This window comes from Haliaeetus albicilla, chromosome 2, assembly GCF_947461875.1.
Source record: "Haliaeetus albicilla chromosome 2, bHalAlb1.1, whole genome shotgun sequence".
Lineage (NCBI taxonomy): Eukaryota > Metazoa > Chordata > Aves > Accipitriformes > Accipitridae > Haliaeetus > Haliaeetus albicilla.
In genome coordinates, this window is record NC_091484.1 from 43,460,161 (window position 1) to 43,479,159 (window position 18,999).

General features: G+C 37.2%; 1 protein-coding gene across 3 annotated transcripts in view; it reads left to right on the plus strand.

The window, feature by feature from the left end:
* SKAP2 (src kinase associated phosphoprotein 2) overlaps nt 1-18,999 on the plus strand; it is a 123,015-nt gene that overhangs the window by 85,030 nt on the left and 18,986 nt on the right. For all 3 annotated transcript variants that reach the window (XM_069772861.1, XM_069772877.1, XM_069772871.1), the window contains one exon: nt 18,210-18,278. In XM_069772861.1, the coding sequence (XP_069628962.1) occupies nt 18,210-18,278 (69 nt within the window). The remainder of the gene's footprint in view (nt 1-18,209; nt 18,279-18,999) is intronic.

Genomic DNA, 18,999 nt, shown 5'->3' on the forward strand with positions numbered 1-18,999 from the left:
TTCAGTTTTTAGTTAAATGAATTTCTTTCTGCATGATCTTGGAGTGGTGCTTCATTTTCATGTTATCAAGTAGGTATTATCTTTCTTTATCTCATGCTTTTTCATCTTGTCTCTTTGAATGGTACACTTTTCAGGAAGGACCATCTTACCTTGTACAGTGGAGCTCTTAATTTTGATGTGTTGGCATAACTAAGTAGAAATAAAGCATAAGTTTGCAATAGATTTTATGTAATTAAAGCATCTTTTTCTCTTCCATAAATGTGCTTTAATAGCCATTTGCTTAAATGGAGTTAAAAACTTACGGCTCTGATGCCTTAGAGCAGTCCTTCTCTTCTTAATCCATACCATATTGAAGAGTATTAGGTGAAATGCTAGTTAACAAACGTCACAGGAGTAGGATGTATTTTGGTTCTTGTATAGCTGTTCATCTAAACTTGGTAAAAGAGTGTACTCCACTTCGGTCTCATGTGCCTTAATTAGGCCTGACTAGTTGCATTTAATTCCAGTTGGCTGTCCTTTCTATTTTCCCAGGTAAGTGAACCACTTGTTCTTCCTTTCATGGTCAAAGGGTGGAGCATCATTATCCCTGCTGTTACCTGACTTAATAATACAGAACACATAAGGAATTCTGAATGCCTTTTAAGAGAACAGAAAACAAGAATTATTTGTACAGCCACAAAACTATGCTAAGCTCTTGAATGCAGAAGGCAAATATGCTAGATCCCTGTGAAGAGGGAGAAGAAATTAATCTTCACTTTGTTTTTATCCTTAAAGCATCTTCATGTTAGAGGCTTCTGATCCTTTGTTTCTGCAGACCCACGAGCTTTATAAATACTGAATTTCAAGTACACAGCTCATTGTACCTTGTTATCATTTATTTGGCTATAATTTTCTATTTCTCAAGTAAGTAAAATTTTGCATTTAGGGGTTCTCCAGTGTTTTTTATATCAACATCTCAGAAGCAAATTAAGACAGTTCATGATGCAGTCCATTTGGTAATATTGGGTTTGGTATTTGAATAAAGAGTGTTTGGATTAAAAAGAGGATATGGAAATTTTTTGCACAGTTTTGAAAATCAGGAATTTTCGAGAACTGTTGCAGTAATCGGGACTGACTGATGATGTATTCTCTAGCTATATCATTGCTTAGCTTTTTTTTTTTTTTTTTTCCCCCCAACCTGTGGCAGGAGACAGTGTAGATCAGTTTTCCAGGCGGGAGCTGGATAGCTTCAAACCAGTATCCAGAATCGTAACAGTCTATTAACCTATTAAAAACATAGATTTCAGAGGCATTCAATTTGTACTGTCTGCTGGCAGGATGAGTGGGGTTGATAGTTGGAGGGGGTACAAAGAAAGTTGGGAAAATTAATCTTCTGATCTGTTAAGTTACTTTCTTCTTTAATAGCACATACAAATTCATGTTTACCATAGAAGCATCATTTTCCTGGTTCTTGATATTAGTGTTTTAGTGTGGTTATTCAGGTAGAGTCAAAAACATCAGAACTGCCAAAGATTTCCCAACTTGTAAAACCTTCCTTGCAAGATTCTTCAGGAAAAGAAAGCTTTATACTGTCTTCAACAAACTAAGCTTTTGTCTTTTTGTTTTTTAATAAAAACACAGAGGAAGACTTCATTAAGCAAAATTAAAAATATTGTCAATAAAGGCTGATTTTTGCTAATTAGCTATATATTTTCTACCTTATTACACTCTATATAATTTTGCAGTCCACAGCTGGATATTATAAGCTGTAACATAAAATAACTTCTAAAACTGTAGTATTAAATAACTGTGTGGTGTGTAGAGCTACCTAGATGCATAGAGTTTCTAGCTTAGTGGTGTTTTAAACAATGGAGTTGTGCTTGTCAGAAGAGAGAACATTTGCCAGGTTTAAAGATGTTGTCATCTGTTACAGCCCTTGAAGACTGAATTTTTTTATTAACTCGGGCTTTCAGTGACATAATTTTTAAAGGCCTTCAGTATTGTCTTCTGTGGTTTCACATCTGTATGGAGCACATATCCAGAATTGCAATGCTAACTACTGCCTGCCACCTTGATCCTTTCTACAACCTCAACTCGGTTTGTGTACTCTCTACAACACTCTTGCACAACAGGAGAAAAAAGGTGTAAATCTAAGCTAACATACTTACCTTAATTTTCAATCTTGTGTTGTCTTTTTTCTTCTGTTCTCTTTCTGCTCACGAACTTGCATTATAGCAATAGTTTCTGTGGTGTACAGTATAGTCTCCAGTAAAATGATTCTAAAGATAAGGTTCGAGTCTTACTTTGGTAGTGCTTAGTTGGTGCATGGAGATAAAAAGCTGCCCTTACAGAATAGAAATTCCAAAGCAATGTGATGTGACACAAGGCTGGCATTGTTGACTTTGTGCCCTCTCTTCTCAGCCTGTCCATAACACAGAGAACTTTTGGGTGAGAGAGGGGTAAGGACAGTGAAATTCAGTGCTGTGGTGATTCTAGTCAGGGGAACTGCTGTGGAGAAGTAACGCAGCCAGTAGAACTCGCATCAGTTCTTAGTTTGCTGTAAATTAAATTTGAGGATTGATGCAATCTCTGATTGGGCCAAGGATCATGGGAATGGAAAGCTTGCTTTTGTTTTTTGATTCCCGCTATCAGTCCTCTGCCAAACAGTTTGGTCAAGCCCAGCTATCTGGCCAATAATTCTGTTTTGCAGTGTAGCTGGAAGCTTAGCTAGGCAAACTCTGTAACTAAGGCAAAGCTCAGGAGAAGGTAAGAAATGTCTTAAGTTGTATGTAATAGGAAGTGTGTTATGCAAAGAAACACTTTTTAATTTGTTTGCTTACTTTAAACAAAGTCTCTGATATAGTTTCAGAATTATGTTGATATTGTTTCAGAACTTATTTCTGACATTGAGTATGAAGGTAGGGAATGATCATCCTGTCTCTATTTTATGGTTGTCTCTTTAAGCAGCTTTGTTGCTTTAATTTTTTCTAACAGTTAACCTCTGCAGTTAAGCAGCGTAACTTAATACCATCCTCATCCTCTCTTGTTGCTGGATTGCTGGAACTTTGAAGCAGCAAATTGTTTTTATGATGTTGTACCCTTTTCATGAGCATGGAGGACTGGGGCAAAAGAATGTGATCTCTGATTTACCTCTTCTTGGGAAGAAGGAAGTAATGATTATGTAGTAGAGTTTGAGTGTAAGCTTGATCTGTCACTCATGAACACCAACTCATAGCAAATATTTGTGTTCTCAAAATGTAGTGTCAGATGTATTGACTTTTTGGCACTAGAAGTGAAGATTTCACAGCACTGTGTTAATGAAAATGCCTTTTCAGGAGACCTTTGCTTATTTTAGAGTTTTCAATATATCACAGTCAGGGTCTGTGGGTCCAGCATAGCATTTGGTGTCAAGCAGTCCCAGTTGTGGATTACAGCTGTATAATCAGTTCCTAAAACCAGTAAGCTATAACGAAGAAACTGTTAATTGGTCGTTGTAAACCAGAGCAGTAGGTTTAAGTGAGCAGAGACACAGGTGATTATGGAATCTGAGATGTTACCTGTGATCACTGGTGTTAAGTCAGTATATCACATATCCTGGTATACTGTCCAAATTGCTCCCAGCATTTGTTGTTTGCCTCAAGTAGTTAGGGAATTCTTTACTACTTGTCCTCAGATGTTGTATGTAATACTGATGTTCTATCAATTTTTTATTTTTATTTTTTCCACAGAAAGAATTATAAGTACTTTTAATTAGTAAATGAAGTGATTTCAAAGTATAAAGTACAAGTAGGGTCTGGAATATTTGGAGCTGAAAAGGCCAGATGTACGATCAGCATTTTTGAGGACAGTACTAAAGATGAGTTTCCAAAGTAATTACTGGAAGTGTTTTGAATCATTTCCATTACAACATCTTTCAGATTCAAGAACACAGCAAGGGATTTTTTTCCTTTTAAAGCAGTGAGGATAGGTCATTCTTCAAAACCATTTTTTCAAAGATTGCATCTCAGTGTTATGAAAAATCTTGATTTCTTAACTTGTTTAGCCATTACGTTATTTTTATATATCAAGTATTTTTGCCCATAATATCTTGCTGATAGGTGGAGTACCAGAATAAGGAGAAGGGGCTGCTACAGGGCTTACTCAATTCGCTGTAAATCAAAAGTAATTAAAATAATACAAGAGCAGTGAAAAGCAGATGTAAACTACCTTTCGGTGTTGGGGAATGGTAAAGATTTTTTTTGTGTCCCAGATGTGTGGGTTTTTTTTTCTTGATCACTGGGATTTGGGGTCTACTAAGTGTCTTTGATTATATGCCAGACATGAAAATTATTGAAAACCAATCTCTTTCAACTGTATAGTGCCAAATCCCAACTGCTATGATGAAATAGAGCTATGTCTGAATTCTCTGTTACTCTGGGTTTTGAGGCAGTATGCTTATGGGATTTATATATACCTTGCAGTGTCTTTCAGCTCGTACTAAATGCTCAGGAGACATGAGTTACGAATCCAGACAACTTTTTGTATTTAAAGACATTGCATCCAGAAGGCGGTTAGGAACTTGATATCTGGACCACAGCTTTTGTTTGCCACAAGAGATTCGGCTTTATCTTCAATTAATGTAATCCTACATCTAAAGAGGGAACCTTTTCTTTCTATTGATGTTAGGTGTCAGTGATGGAAGAGGAGGTAAGACAATCTCTTGTAGCTGAAAAGAATGAGATGTCCATTGAGTGGGAAGTGGGAAGTTTTTGGAAAGAAAAATAAGGTTCACAGGCTCTTCTGTGTTTCTGGTAAGGTAAATATAAAGTGGTGGTCTGTGAACAACAGGTGGCCCATAGCTGTCAGGAAGCCTACTGTCCATGATGCAATTCAACCCCTGCTCCCCTGTCACACACACATTCACAAACGTGCAAGTGAGGAGGCCAATAAAAATGGAATAATAACTGAGTATTCATATTTAGTCTGATTGGCATGTGAGGGGTGTATTCACTGTTTGGACTTGGGGTGGGGTTGTCTACTGAGAAATACTCTTAGAAAAGAATATTCTTTATTTAGTAATGTACTTCGACTGCAGAAAATTTGGTCAGCAGTGAGATTCAGAGAAGTTAATTACAATATCTACAGTAAATGGAAAATGTGTGCTATTAAGTTTAGGTATTTATTCTCCTCTCTTTGAACTGCATGCAAGACTTCATAGTTTTCAGGTGTTTCAAACTTCATAGGTTTCAGAGTTTACAAGTAGAGAAAATAGAAGCGACCTTCCTGAAGTTGTGGTGAACTGTTACAACAAACTGAAGGAGTTCATGTTGGAAAGGCAGTGTTTATCAAAGTCTTGAGTTCGCAAAGGCTGAATTTTATTTCTGTATTTCAGAGATTAAAAAAAAAAAAAAATACCCTAAAGCCCAATCAGACAACCCCCTTGCCCCCCACCCCCACCCCCCCCCCAATAAACCAGGAATTGATTGTTAAGTCTGCATTGCCTATTGGCATTTGGAAGCTTATTTACTTAAAATTAGAAGGCATACTTAATAACATCTAAAAAGGAAGTATTTTTAATCATGCATTTTTTTGTTTAAAGAACTCTTTTAGAAACTAATTAGCACACAACTCATTGAAAGGAATTTACTTATTGAAATAAGATATTTTATTGCAAGTACTGATCAATTATTTTTATGCTATTTTCTGTGCACCAGCACTAAACAATGTTTGACACTATTGATTTGTAAAACCAATCTGATGTGAACAGTATGTGACAGAAGTTGTTTGTTATCAAGAGATAGAATCCTGTCTTAGAAAAGCTTGTCATCCTGGTGAGACAAAATCACACAAAGTAATTTTACTTGTATCACAGTTTTTTCAGTGTTGACTTTCTGACAGCTGGCTTCATGTTAAATGTGATCAAAGCTTTGTTTATGCATGCATGTCTTCAGTGGGTTTTGGACCCAAAGTTCATTCTTTTGAAAGCAAAGTAGTTTTCTTTGGTAGCACTGTTTTTATCTAATTAAGAAGCACTGCAATAATTCTATTGCAAAGCATTCAGAAGAAATGTCTTTATGTGAGATAGTTTATTAACCAAAAATGTGAGGAATTGCTGTAGTTTAGCAAGTTCAAAGCAAAATGTCAATTGTATTGTGTATATTTATGAAAACAGAAATGTTGGGCTTGCTCTACTGCTTGGGTATAACTGATGAAGACTATTTAGATAGATCAAGGAACCTTTACTTTTTGAATTTGTGACGAATGACTGCGTATCAGGCTATTAAAACCATTAGGTAGAGTTTTTTGAGAAAAAAGAGCAACCAGAGGTTATATGGTGCCTCAGGCTATCGCTTCTCAACTTTTCTGGTTTCCACGAGGTAGCTATTAAAGAACCATAATTTATATAACTGGATTCTCAAATAAGATGCAGCAAGGTGGGCTTTAAAGGCTGAATTAATCACTCTGTTACTGTAGACACAAATCTCTTACTTGAATTTTTCAGCCTTAAGAAAGGCATCAGCATAAATCCTTCTTGTATATGTCTTTTCCTCCGCGTGTGCTTTTTATGTGCTACTCACTTTCCTTCCCACCCTCCTCAAAATGGAGAAATTAGCCAAACAAAATACTAATTAACCAGAGCTTCGTGAATTTTGCTGGTCATATGCATTCATACCTGATTTGCTTGTGTGTTACAGTGTACTGTGTTTGCAGTGGATGTCATGTTTAGTTTACACATACACAAGGAAGGCAACATAGGAGAAGGCTGCCTCTTTCGTGGTCTTGGATGCTGCTCCCTGGGCTGGGTAGGAGTCTTTGAAAGAAGCAAGTTGGTTGCTCCTAGGAAAGGAAAATGGTCAGCAGGGTACAACTTCCAGACCACACAGTGGACCAGGCAGAAGAGGGCAAGATGCAGCAGTCTGCTGTGCCCTACAGTAGAGAGGGGTGCTCCAGGGAAGTGCAGAGTGCAGGTACACAGATAAGCTTCAGCAGCAGAGGAAGGAATGTTTTAAGAAGCCAGAAGAGACTGAGGAATGTTTTTGGCAAGTCAGTGAGATTTGGATTAGACAGCAAGGTAGGAGGAAAGTTTTCTGATCGAGAAAGGGGATGGTTGGCACAGGGGTATTTTGTTTCAGTCCTTTTTTGAAGTCTGCTTTTTCCTAACAGATCTTGATTTTCTCCACCTAAAATCTCTGAGTTTGTGTCCTAAGAAAACTAGTTTAAGATCTTGGGACCTTTCAATATCTTTAAGGAAGAGGTTCCAGTACTTCCGTCTTTGGTTTGTGGAAGGGTTTTGTCTTAGCAGGCTGTAACAGTTATTCTGTCCTTGAATCTTGAAGGCAACAGTGAGTAAAACTGGGAATTAAAGGAAGGAATCTCATTTTAAAAACAAAGCACCATCTACAGAAAAGCCTGTGGACCCTAGCATGAGGGTCGTCCTTCTGTTGTCCCAGAATAGACTAACCGAAACTATACTTGCTTCCATACCTGTCTCAAATTTATTTCCTTAAGAAGTGAGGCATCTCCATTACTAAATGTTGAACAGTAGTTTCAGATAATTCAATAAACAGAAGGTCAAGATGGATACGATTTTGTCAAAATTTCCATACGGGTCATAAGACCTAATTTCTGGTTAAACTGTCTAGATCAGGCCTACAAGTGGTGGCTCTTACAGTGCAGCTGAGACTGTGTTGTGTCTCTGGCATGAAAACTGGGTAATTGAAAGTACTGGCTGCGAGGCAATTCAAGTAATCTGGGACTCTGGGGGCCCTGGGTTTTTCTGAGATCCAGCTGCATGCCAATCTCACAGTAACATGGTGAGCTGCCTGGGGAGCAGTTGCCACCTCCTGCTTGTGAACTACTTCCAGATCCCTGCTGTCCTACCTCATCTCTCTGAGGTGCATCGTGGTATGTGGCGTGTAGGGCTAGTAAGATCCAACATCCAACACTCTGGACTTAACGTATGAGAATAGGGTAATGGGACTGTATTTGTAGAAATAAATGTGGGAATGTTACCCAAAATACAGTATGTGTAAACAGTCTGCGTTGCAGCTATAATTTTCTGCTTATTTATGATTTAACCTGATTTTTGTTTACTAGTGAATCATAACAAGAATATTTTTACAATTACTTTATTTCATTATTTAAGCTGGAGAAAGGATTTAGCGTAGTTGACATAATTTGGTTTGATGGCATGGGCCATAAACAGTAAAAAGAGGCAGTGGTGTGGGTTTTTTACTTTTCATAAAAGTATCCAAATGGTGAAAGCTGCTGAATTTTTTTTTGTCAATGTGCAGTTAATGATCAACACAGAGAATGCAAAAATGTCTTGGTAGAACATTTTTAAAGGAGTTATAAGAGAAGCATCTGGGAGCCAGACTTTTCTTGTGGAAACATGCCAATGACTGTATTGTGTTTCCTTTCACTAAAGTGAGCTATGCTGAAATGCCTTGTCTTCTGTCCCTTTTTTGAGTAAGTTCATTTCTGGAATCAGACTATAAATTTGAATACTTTAACCCTGCAGATTATTAAAGGATATTATGTGGTTTAAACAAGATGCTTTCTTTATGAATTCTATGTATGTAAATATTATGTCAAGTCACATTTGTCACAATTAAGGATGTGTAGTTTTCAGAAATGGCTTTTAAATTTAAATCTTGCTGCTGATCAACGAGTATGGGAAACTTTACTTGACATATACAGGCTTTTTTCTGTCTACCATATAAATTTAAGCCTGAGAAATATAACCTCTGTACATGGTTGTCAAATAACACTGTAGTACAGAGTTATACAGTATAGATTCGTTAATTGAATATTTGATTGCTAGAAGTATTTACATAGAGAACTATTTATATATTCTATGTAGATTTTAGTAGCCACCACATTTATTTTAGCAAAACATTTTATTAATAAGGTTTATAAAATGTCATGTTGAACACTTAAACTATTTACATAACTAAGAGCTATTATGGGTTGAGAGAACAAACAAATTTATTTTAGTTACAGTAAATTCACATAAATCTTTATTATATTTATATATATGAATGTACTTATGTGCATGCCACATGTATTTAGGCAAGCAATCTCTAGCGCAAATTCCTGTGAACTTACAATACAACCATGGAATCAACTTCAAAATTGTTGTTTATTTTGTCCCTTTGAGCTACTAATTTGCATTCTGTCCAATAATTGCAACTACTTTTTTGGGAGGGTGAGGAAGGGACAGAGGAGGGAACATTTTTTGTTAATCAGCTAAATAATTGGATGAGCATGTAGAAATGTTAAACCCCAGAAGCTTTCCTTTACGTTGTTGAGGCCTGTTAAGAGCTGTATCCTAAAATATTTTATTCCTTCTTTAAATGTTTAAATATGGATTTAGGTAAGGTGCCTATTGCCTCAATTTTGTATGCCAAATTTGAGGCTTTAGGAGCACACTTAGAAGTGGAGCCAAAATTGTGCTTTTGTTGGAAGCTAACATGAAACTTTACCTTCAGAGATGCTTCTGTTCAGGTGTGGAAGTTACCTAATCTCTTGATCAAAAAAATATAGGTAACATTTTAAAAAGTACCTAATCAAACTTAAGGAATTTGTAAGGAGCTGGATTCTGAAGTAATTTATGAAATTTTCACCTTGTTTGATGGTCCATCAAATAATGTTTTGTTTTCTGAGTTTAATATATTCTGACTGGTTCACTCAGCATATAGGATTAGACAATTTTAAGAGGCTTGATTTCTGAAAACAAAACCCTGAAATAGTGACTTTAATTGTAAATACAAAGTGTTTGTGAATATAAAAATGGGAAAAGAATGAATGAGTTTCTGGAAGTGGATCTCTCTCTAATTTCTTTTATTCTTTGTTATAATTATTGTGTGCATATCCACTATTGAACTTGCTTGTGATGACCTTTATCTTTTCTCTTGAGAAGAATTACTATTATCAGGTCCTTCTTCATGAGGAAATAAAAAGGTCAGTGCAAAACCCATCCCTTATTTCTATGCAGTGCACATTGCACTTTGGCATATTTGTATTGAATTTTATTAATAATAATTAGATCATTTTGTCAAAGAAATTTTACTATTCCAAAATTAGACATTCTAAATGGTCTTTCCTGGTATGTACTGCTGCTTTTCCTGCCTTTTTCTACCTTTTCTCCTCTCAAGCTTGTTATTGGTGTAACTAAGATTTTACATATTTCTATTCCTCCTAATCCTGTCAGACTAACTTTTTTTTTTTCCTCCTTTAACCTTAAATTGCCAAACTGTTAGTTCTTTTGCATCTATGTTAGTCTAAGAAAAAAAAAAGAGATTGTAGAGATTGTAAAGTTTTTGCCTTTTGGTTTTTTTTTTGATTGGAGATTTTAAATTATTTGTTGTTTGGAAGACTAGTGCTAGGAACTGCACAACTAAGTTGATTCAGCTGTCACTTATTCAAAACTTGACTGAAGATTGCTTATTTGCAAGGAGAGCGCCAAGCAGGCACGCCAAGCAGGAAGCTGAGTTCATGAAATCTTGATATATTTATAACGAAAACCAGGAATTGCCGGTACCTCTGGATTGTTCAGTTGTCCTAATGAATATATTTTGTTCTGTCGTTCAGGTGACTGAGCATGTTTTTCCTCCTGTTCTGATACTTTGCTCTTAAAGCCTGAAGGGCCTTGTGAAGCCCTGGAAACAGCAACTTTCATACTATAACAACCTCTCTGGTAAATGAACAAAATTTGTGGGGTCTGGAGAGGATATAGTCTTTATACAAATTGGTTGTGACTACAGAGTGGGGCAAGGGCAGGCAAGCAAGGGTACTGGGACACTTGGTACTGGGGAAAGGAAAGAAAAAGAGGAAAACTGCTGATGTATATTCAGGTCTCAACAAGTAGGGAAGGTAAGTAAAGCAAAGCATGTTCCTACATTTCCCGAAAACTTGGTAAAATCATGCACAGTAGAGTGAGAAGATCTACTTTGCAACAACTGTGGACGACCTTGCCAACAATGCTCAATTTTCTGTCTTGTGTGAGAGTAACTTTTTCCTCCAAGGACAGATATGTATTCTTTGATCACTTACTCTTCATACTTTCTGTCCTAAAACATTATAAAAAGTATTTTCTGCTAGAAAAATATTTTGTTGTTTGTTTTTTTCTAGTAAACTAGTGAGAAGTCGTATAGTATGTTCCTGCTTTTTAAAACACGTTTTTTTAATCCATTGCCCTAGTATAGTTCATGTGGATGGGTATGTGTGCAATAATAAATGAGAAATGCAGTGTCTTTTTCACAGATGTATTTAGAAAGAGATTTTTTCCTGAAACAGTTCTCCGAACTTACACATTTATCTCTACTACTTCACTCTGTTATTATTCTTCGTAGCAATAGTTATATGATCCAAACAAAATTCTTCTGCACAAGACTAGAGAATTGCAGCCTTGAAGTGTGTTTTGTATTTGTCCCTAGTGGGACTGGTTTTTTTTTGTTTGTTTGTTTACTTCACTCTTTAGTTTAGCAAATGCTGTATCTCCAAAAATGCTTTTGTTAGGAAGGGAATTTTATATCTGCTTTTTGGTTTTGATTAAGCCAAACCATAACATATGCTTAGATTCACAGGGTGGTGTCACAGGAAGGTTGTTTTAAGAGAGATTTTTTTTTTTGCCAGAAAATGGCTAAGTGACATTCCAGGACTCCAATATAACTTCCTCTCCTTCTCACCTCCTTTTCCTGCAGCATTGATCCTGAGTTAATTAACAAAATCTACTAATCTTTTCTGTGAGAATGATGAAGTAACTTTTCCAAGGTCTTCTCAATGGGAGGCAGTGCTTCATTTTTAGCGGAGATGGCTGGTTTGGTTATTCAGACTGCTTACAAAATTGGGAGTAACGGTGCACAGTAGCACCTTTTCAAGATACAAGGAGTGCAACTGAGGGGAAAAAAAAAGTGTAGGATTTCTCAAGGAATTCAGGAAACCTCACATCTGGAAACTTGGCAAGATCTGGACAAAACTGAGTCATTTGAGCTAATCCTGTTCTATAAAGTCATTAGCTTCAGCTCTCTCATATGTGAACTATTAAAATGCATAGACCCTTATAAACTGCTGCTGAATAGCTTAGTCTGGAGTACCAAAAGAAGCCAAATGCTGTTTCCTAGAAACTTGATCTAACTTTCAGAGTTAGAGCAGGGTGTTAGACTAAGCAATTTCCACTGGTCCCTTCTATCCCAAAGTATTTCATGATTCTAGCTTTTCACTTTGTACAGCCGATGCTATTTATTTGAGGCCATTGGGAGGTCAGTACGTTGTCAATAGTAATAACAGACTTCTGTTACTGTCTACTGGTTGGAACGAGCGGTGCATGTACTCAACCTTACTTACTGTAGAATTTAAATAATAGTTGTTTTCAAAGAGCTTATTAAAACTTGTGCAAAAAGTGTTAGTTGGAGGTCCCATCTAGTTTAGCTGGTAGTATATTTGAATGAAACCTTTTGCCTCCATCTTGGAATCAGATTTGGATCACATGTGTTGGAAGGAATTGGGGCTAGGAATTGGCATGGGTTGTCCTCAACTAAAACTAAAGCATCTCAGTGTGCATAATGTTTTTCATTAAAATGTATTTTTATATTGTTCATAACCTGGAGATCTCTGTCTGTATTCTGTTGGAATACAATTCTGTATTGTCTGTTTCCCATTGAATTTCTGAGCGCAGTGGTGACCATTTATTCAGGTGCAACTTCTGCTTCTGCTCATATTTTGATGTTGCCTCATCTGCAATCCCAAGTGTTTAGCCTGTGTCTGGGTGACCTGTTTCTGTTTCCGTCTCTTCTGCTTGTGTTGTAGAAATCGTTTTTTTCACTCAAGCTTGTCATGCAGGAATGTAACTTCTCTGTCTGAGCTGTTGGGTGGTAACTAGCTGACCCATACAAGTAGGAATAAAATAAGAATTGTCCTCTCTTCTGTCATGGTAAGAAATTCTTAAGTTTATAGTCTCTTCTCTAAATAGCAACCAGCTTGTTTTCCACTTCTGTCGCTGTCCTGGAGGCTTTTTCATCCCCAAACCATGCACCCCAGTACAGTCAGATGGGGCTTTAATAAAACGATAGCCTGTCTCCTCCTCTTTGCTGCCCCCCAGGTCTCACATGGCTAGAGAATAGCACCATCAGCAGCCTTTTCCAAGCTGTTTCATTTGTTTACAGAGTGCTATTGGGAATGCAGGGTGAAATGTCAACAAGTTGTGTGTAAATCTTGCAGTAATCTGTCACGTCCAGGAGGAACTGGGGGAAAGGGATGGATCTGTGGGAATATTGGATCATTACCAAAGCTTGAGTTTTGCTACTTGGATTTGGAGATGTCTCCCTACAGAATGTGTGGATCTGGAGTCTAAAAGAAGACACCAGAAAGGAAAATCCCTGCCATTACGAATACACACACCAAGGCAAATAATCCAAGCAACACATGGAAGATTTCTGGGATATCAAGCTCCTTAGACTAAAACTCTGTAAGAGTTTGGGTGAAGTGTATAGGCATGTACAGGTGTGTATATAGTGAGAATACTGCAGAGGACCCCTTCCCCAAGGCTGGGGAGCACTGTCCTCAGGTAAGGCAACTTGCTGGCCCTGCATAAAACAGGGTGTTAATTCTTATTCCTTTGACCCCAGGTGGTCTCTAGCCCTCCCTGCTGATGTTAACAGAAGGTGTCAGGCCAAATTATAAAAACAATTTTGTTCTTAAATTTTGCATGTTTATTGCTCCTTCTTTGGAATTCTTAAATGTTTCTCCAAACAAATAATCTTGTCTGTAAAAAAAGCCAGTTCTCACTGATTTTTAAAAAAATTACACAGGGGGATTGATTTATGTTCCTTATTAGAGTAATAATCCATCTGTTAAGGGGTTAGGTCAATTTGTAAAATTATAAATCTGGGAGAGAAAAGGTCTTGATTCTTTCCCACAGTGAGCATTTATTAATGTATGAAAGTTCTTGTTTACATTTGTGCAGAGTCATTATTTGTTAGCAAAAAAGCAGTGTGAAGGAGTAATACTCTTGGTGTTACCAGGCCATTGTATCTTTTACTTTTTCTTGCGCAAAGCAGTATAGACCTATGACGTTCTGTGTCAGCAGAGTTCTTCATGTACACACCTTTTTGTTTGCATGTGTGTCACTGCTGCTGAGTACAATAGTAAAGACACTGTGATTTTTTTTTTTTTTAATTGATTATTTAATAATACAAGTATTTTTGTGGAGGTCTGTCTTACAAGACCTGTTTGTATGCTTATGACCTTCTGACACCACAGTGAGATTTCAAATGAAGATATATTAATGTACATTACAAGTGTGTGATTGCTTGTATCATTATGAAATAGATGAAAAATTAGTTCACTGCAGTAGTTTTTATCTGAACTGATCAAAACATCTTCCAATAATTTTTCTAACAATATGCGATAGGAATAACAACTTCACATGTTGTAGAGTTCCATGCTGCAGCCGAGAGGCATGTAAATACAAGCTGCTTATTTGCAAGAAGCTTCCAGATTTGCAATATGATTGCTATGGAAACCACACAATGAAAACCTTATAACCATCTGTGTGGTTTGGTAGATTTTGCTGCATAGCTGAGCTGTTTTTGTTTACTGTTATTAAAGTGTTGAATAGAATATATTAACCCACAAACAGGGATTATTCAAGGTATAAACTAGTATTCTGCAATGACAATGTGTCAGAGACTAGAAGACAGTAGAATATCAATTAATAATGGCATTAAATTAGAGTCTAATGTAAAAAGATGGTTAAGTAATGTGTTAGTAGAGGACACTGGAAAGTTTATGCATATTTACCATGGAGATACCACATTCCATTGAAGGAATGCACTGTTCAAGCCAAACTCTTATCCATTTTATACTCAAGTAGTCTGAATTTTTTTTCACCCTCCCCCTTTAAGAAAATGAAATTGGAAGAAAAAAAATCAATGGATTCATGTAAAAAGCTCAACTAGTGTAGAATTCACTGGTCACTTTTTAAATTGTGTGGATGGCAGAATCATCTAGGATTGGGTGATTATTTTTCTGTTTTTTCTTCAGACTGCAAATTAAAGAAGTAAATTATTTTCAACAGCTTTCATGGACTAACTGAAAAAACCCATAACAAATATAGTTGGTTCCTTGTTGCATTGTCACCACAAGAATTTTGTAGGTTGTTTGTCATTAGAGTCTCTGAGTACCAGCAGAGTATGGAACATAACCTGTATCTCAAGGGTTCTTTGGCTCTACAGCTCTGGAGGAGTTCACTGGTTCAATCAGTGTTGATTAGTCTCATTTTGACATAGTGAGAAGGTGAAGAAGATTATTTTCTCGCTGCAGTGGTAGCGATGGTGTGAAGAAGAGATACAGAGGAAACATTGTACCAGATTATTTTAAAGGTCTGCGTGACTCCTCTTACACAGTATCTTAATAATACAGAAGGATTTCACTGTATTTTTTATTTTAATTTTTCATCTTCTGACTCTATTCCATGTTGCAACACAAATTTTAGTATGTTGCATCTGACTACAGCCATAATTCCTGGCGTAATTGAGGTGGTTGTGTTTAAAGGACATCTCCTGCACATAGTTCCTGCTTTGGGACCAGAAAAACCTAGTGAGAACCATAGGTTCTTTTTTACCACCCTAAGCCAAGCCTGTTACATCTGCTCCACTATGAGCATGATTGCATTAGCAAGTAGCGTGGACCATTGGCAACAGATTCCTAAAGCACAAGTTTGTGGCGAGGATCTGATGTTCTCTCTGTGCATGTTTCAGAAGAGGTTTCCTATGGAGTCACTTTAGTCTGGTTCCATGGACTGAATGCTCTTTAGCAGCTGGACCATGCTCAGTGTGCTTCTGGAGTGCCTCTTCCACTCTAATTGCACCTGAAAGTTTATCCTCTCTGTGACAATTCTGTAGTGTAAAGCAAAGTGGGATAAGTGGGGATGGTTGAGATCCAAATGAGTATGCTAATATGGACAACCTTTGTTTGAATTTGGGACCTTTTCAGTATTCAAAGAACATTGTTCGGATATTTTCTCGTCTGCAGATATGGATCTGGTGAACTCTTGTTTCTAGAAAATACGTTTTCCATGAAGGGGAATGCGTATGTTCTAATTTTTTCCATGAAACCACAATGCACTCTACGTGTATTCAGCTGTACCTTATGAAAATTTCTCTTCAAACCTTCTCTGCTGTTATACTTCAGTTGAAATACCCTCTACTAGTCAGTCCTCAGTTGAAGCTAGTCTGATGACCATGACAGTGATAGAGTTAAAATCCACAGTATAGTCAACACATCAGTTGATGTAGGTCCAAACATTCAGTAACATGTAATATCAACATTTATTTAATCAATGTATAATACTCTGTGTGTTGGATGAAACTGGGTTGTTCTGGGAAAAGGGAGCAATCCTAGAAAATGTGACTGATAATGGGATAATATTAACTGTGAGTGGTGTAATAATGGTAGGGAAGCCACAGAATGACAGTGCCTCCTAGTGCTCTGGACAGCACATAGGGATGTATTTTTGCCATTTATGCTCAAATTGTGAGTGCTTAAAATAAACAAACGAGTGTACTTGGAAACATGCAACAAGTGTTATGCCAAGTGGGGGAATACATTTGAATGCAGTAAATAGTTCAGAGTGTTTTGTATTGTACCGCAGCTTCAGATTTTCCTTGTTCTATTGTGGTTTGGTGGTGGTGTTTGGGGTGGTGGTGGGGTATGTTTTGTTGTTGTTTGTTCCCCCCCCCCCCCCCCTTGGCTTAAATAATAGTTTATATTCATCTCAACCAGATTTTTAGCTAGTCAAGAGTCAGAGAGAAAAAATCTTGCTGGCTTAGGGCAGAATTTCAAAGCTCTTTGTAGAGTGAATCTCATGATGTAATTGTAATATTTATAGGGCTGCGTATATAGGTTACCAGCAATTATGCATACTCTTTTCAACAGGTCTACTCTTATGCTTTAAACATATGCTTTAATGTTTGCAGGAACAGTCTTGTGGATAGATTAAATTTTTACAAGGCTTAAAATCCTTTGAACTGTTGATATAAAATTCACTCTTTGTCAAAGTAGATAGGTAATTACATAAAAGTTGTACAATAAGGAACATTGTAAAAGCTGTGAGTTCTGTATCTGTTGTCTGTCATTAATAAAATATCAAAATTAGTTGCTGAAATGTGTGCCTTAAAAAGAAGCATGAATATTTGTATAAGATGTGATGAGTAGCAAAGGCAAATAGTTTAAATATATTAAAAAGTCCAATTCTTGTTTGAGCAGTGGGTTTATCAATATACCATTTCCTCATTCAGTACAGCAGCTTTGTCAGTTTTGATATGCTGTAAAGGCTAAGATAAATCTGCTTCTACTTCCTTATGAACCTAAAGAATACAGCTAAAAACCCTCATAATCTGTTCCCTTTTTTGCCTCATCAACAGAATTGTTGACTGTGAAATGTGAGGAGCAGATCTTACATCCCTGTACTGAGTGGAGTGTGGATTTACTTAAGTGAGGGTGTGGGCATGAGAGAGTTCCCTGTCTGTGCCGGACAAGGGGTATGGAGCACATCTTTTGAAATTGCCTCTGAGGATTCCACAGTGTTCCAAGCCTGCTAGCCAGAAAACATGCTTCAGAGCTGATCGCTGCCAGGCTTTCTCTTTTCTTGTCCCTTAAACTAGCACTAAGTTATTTGGTATAGTCTGGCTTGCTTAAAACCATGGTCAGGCACAGTAGACAGGAGCACTGAATGTATGGCATCTGTAGTGGCTGTGTTCCCACCATGCAGGTGTCCAGCTAGTGTGTGTGTATGACAGTGTTGAAGGTAAGATGTCCTCTGCCTTCTCTGCATACTTCTCTTAAGAACTTCCGAATTCTTGCATGGGCTGGGGATACTTACTCAATCCTCGGTTTCCTTTTCTTTATTCTGGCAAGAAAGGTATGGAGCAGACTAGGACCCTCATTCTAATTGTCTCAGAATGACTGAAAAACAGCAGAACTGCAGCTCTGTATTACCGCATTCAGAGCAGAGTGAAAAGGGAAACAGATGTTCACAATTGAGATTTTGAAAGAAAGCTCTTGGAGTGTTTGGATGGGTGGGGGAAACCACAGAAATAACAACGTTCCAACATCTGTACAAATGCAAAATAGTAAACAGGGCTTACGATCTGGAAATGTAGAGTGTGGCTTTCAGACTGATGTGGGCTGTAATTCCTGTCAGTTGAGGTGTCTCTTCAGACTTTCATTTGCAGTTATGTGTTTTGCAGAAGAACGTGTTCCTTCAAATGCTGAAGTGCCAAGAAAACTGAGCCAGGAGAAAGTTACCACTGTTTCAGGTAATTAAAAACTTTCCTCTTTATTTCATGTATACGCTTTCTTTTTACCTTTATTTTCTTGTCTCCTCCCTTTGCTGTTTTAAAATAATGTTTTTGTAGCTCTGTAAAGCTGTCTTTTTCACCTGTGTATTTGATAGCAGCGAAACTGCTTAGCGCCACTTAGGATGCATGAAAACCACTTGAGAAGGATTTATAAAGTAAGCCAATTTATACAAGGTATTCCTTCCTGAATTACTTTGTAATGACTCAATTAGCTTTCATTTCTGCACAAAGGAGATTTAGTTGCATAAATTAGCTTATCATCATTGAGGAAGTGTCACTGCTAAAGGACAGTTTATAGATACAACATGCAGTTGCTGTCAAACCTATAAGAATGTAATATAGACATCTGTGTATACTTTGTGCTTGAGCAGAAGAGACTTCTGCCATTCAGAGACTAACAGGGGACAACAAGTTGCCCAAGGGACTGGCAATGTAGACATCTCTGAAAAGGTCAACTTGACACAGGCTGTGACAATCGACCCAAAGCTCTGTCTTCTTTGATAAAAATCAGATAAACTTAAGACCACTAATTGATCTGCAGCCTGTTTAAATGTTGGCCATGCATATCTTCATTGCATATGATTACCACAGAAAGCAAATGAATTGGGTAAGAAATGCCAGAGTCCAGTGACAGCAGCATAAAAATTGGAAAAGGACACAAATGCCCAGAAAGGCTGTG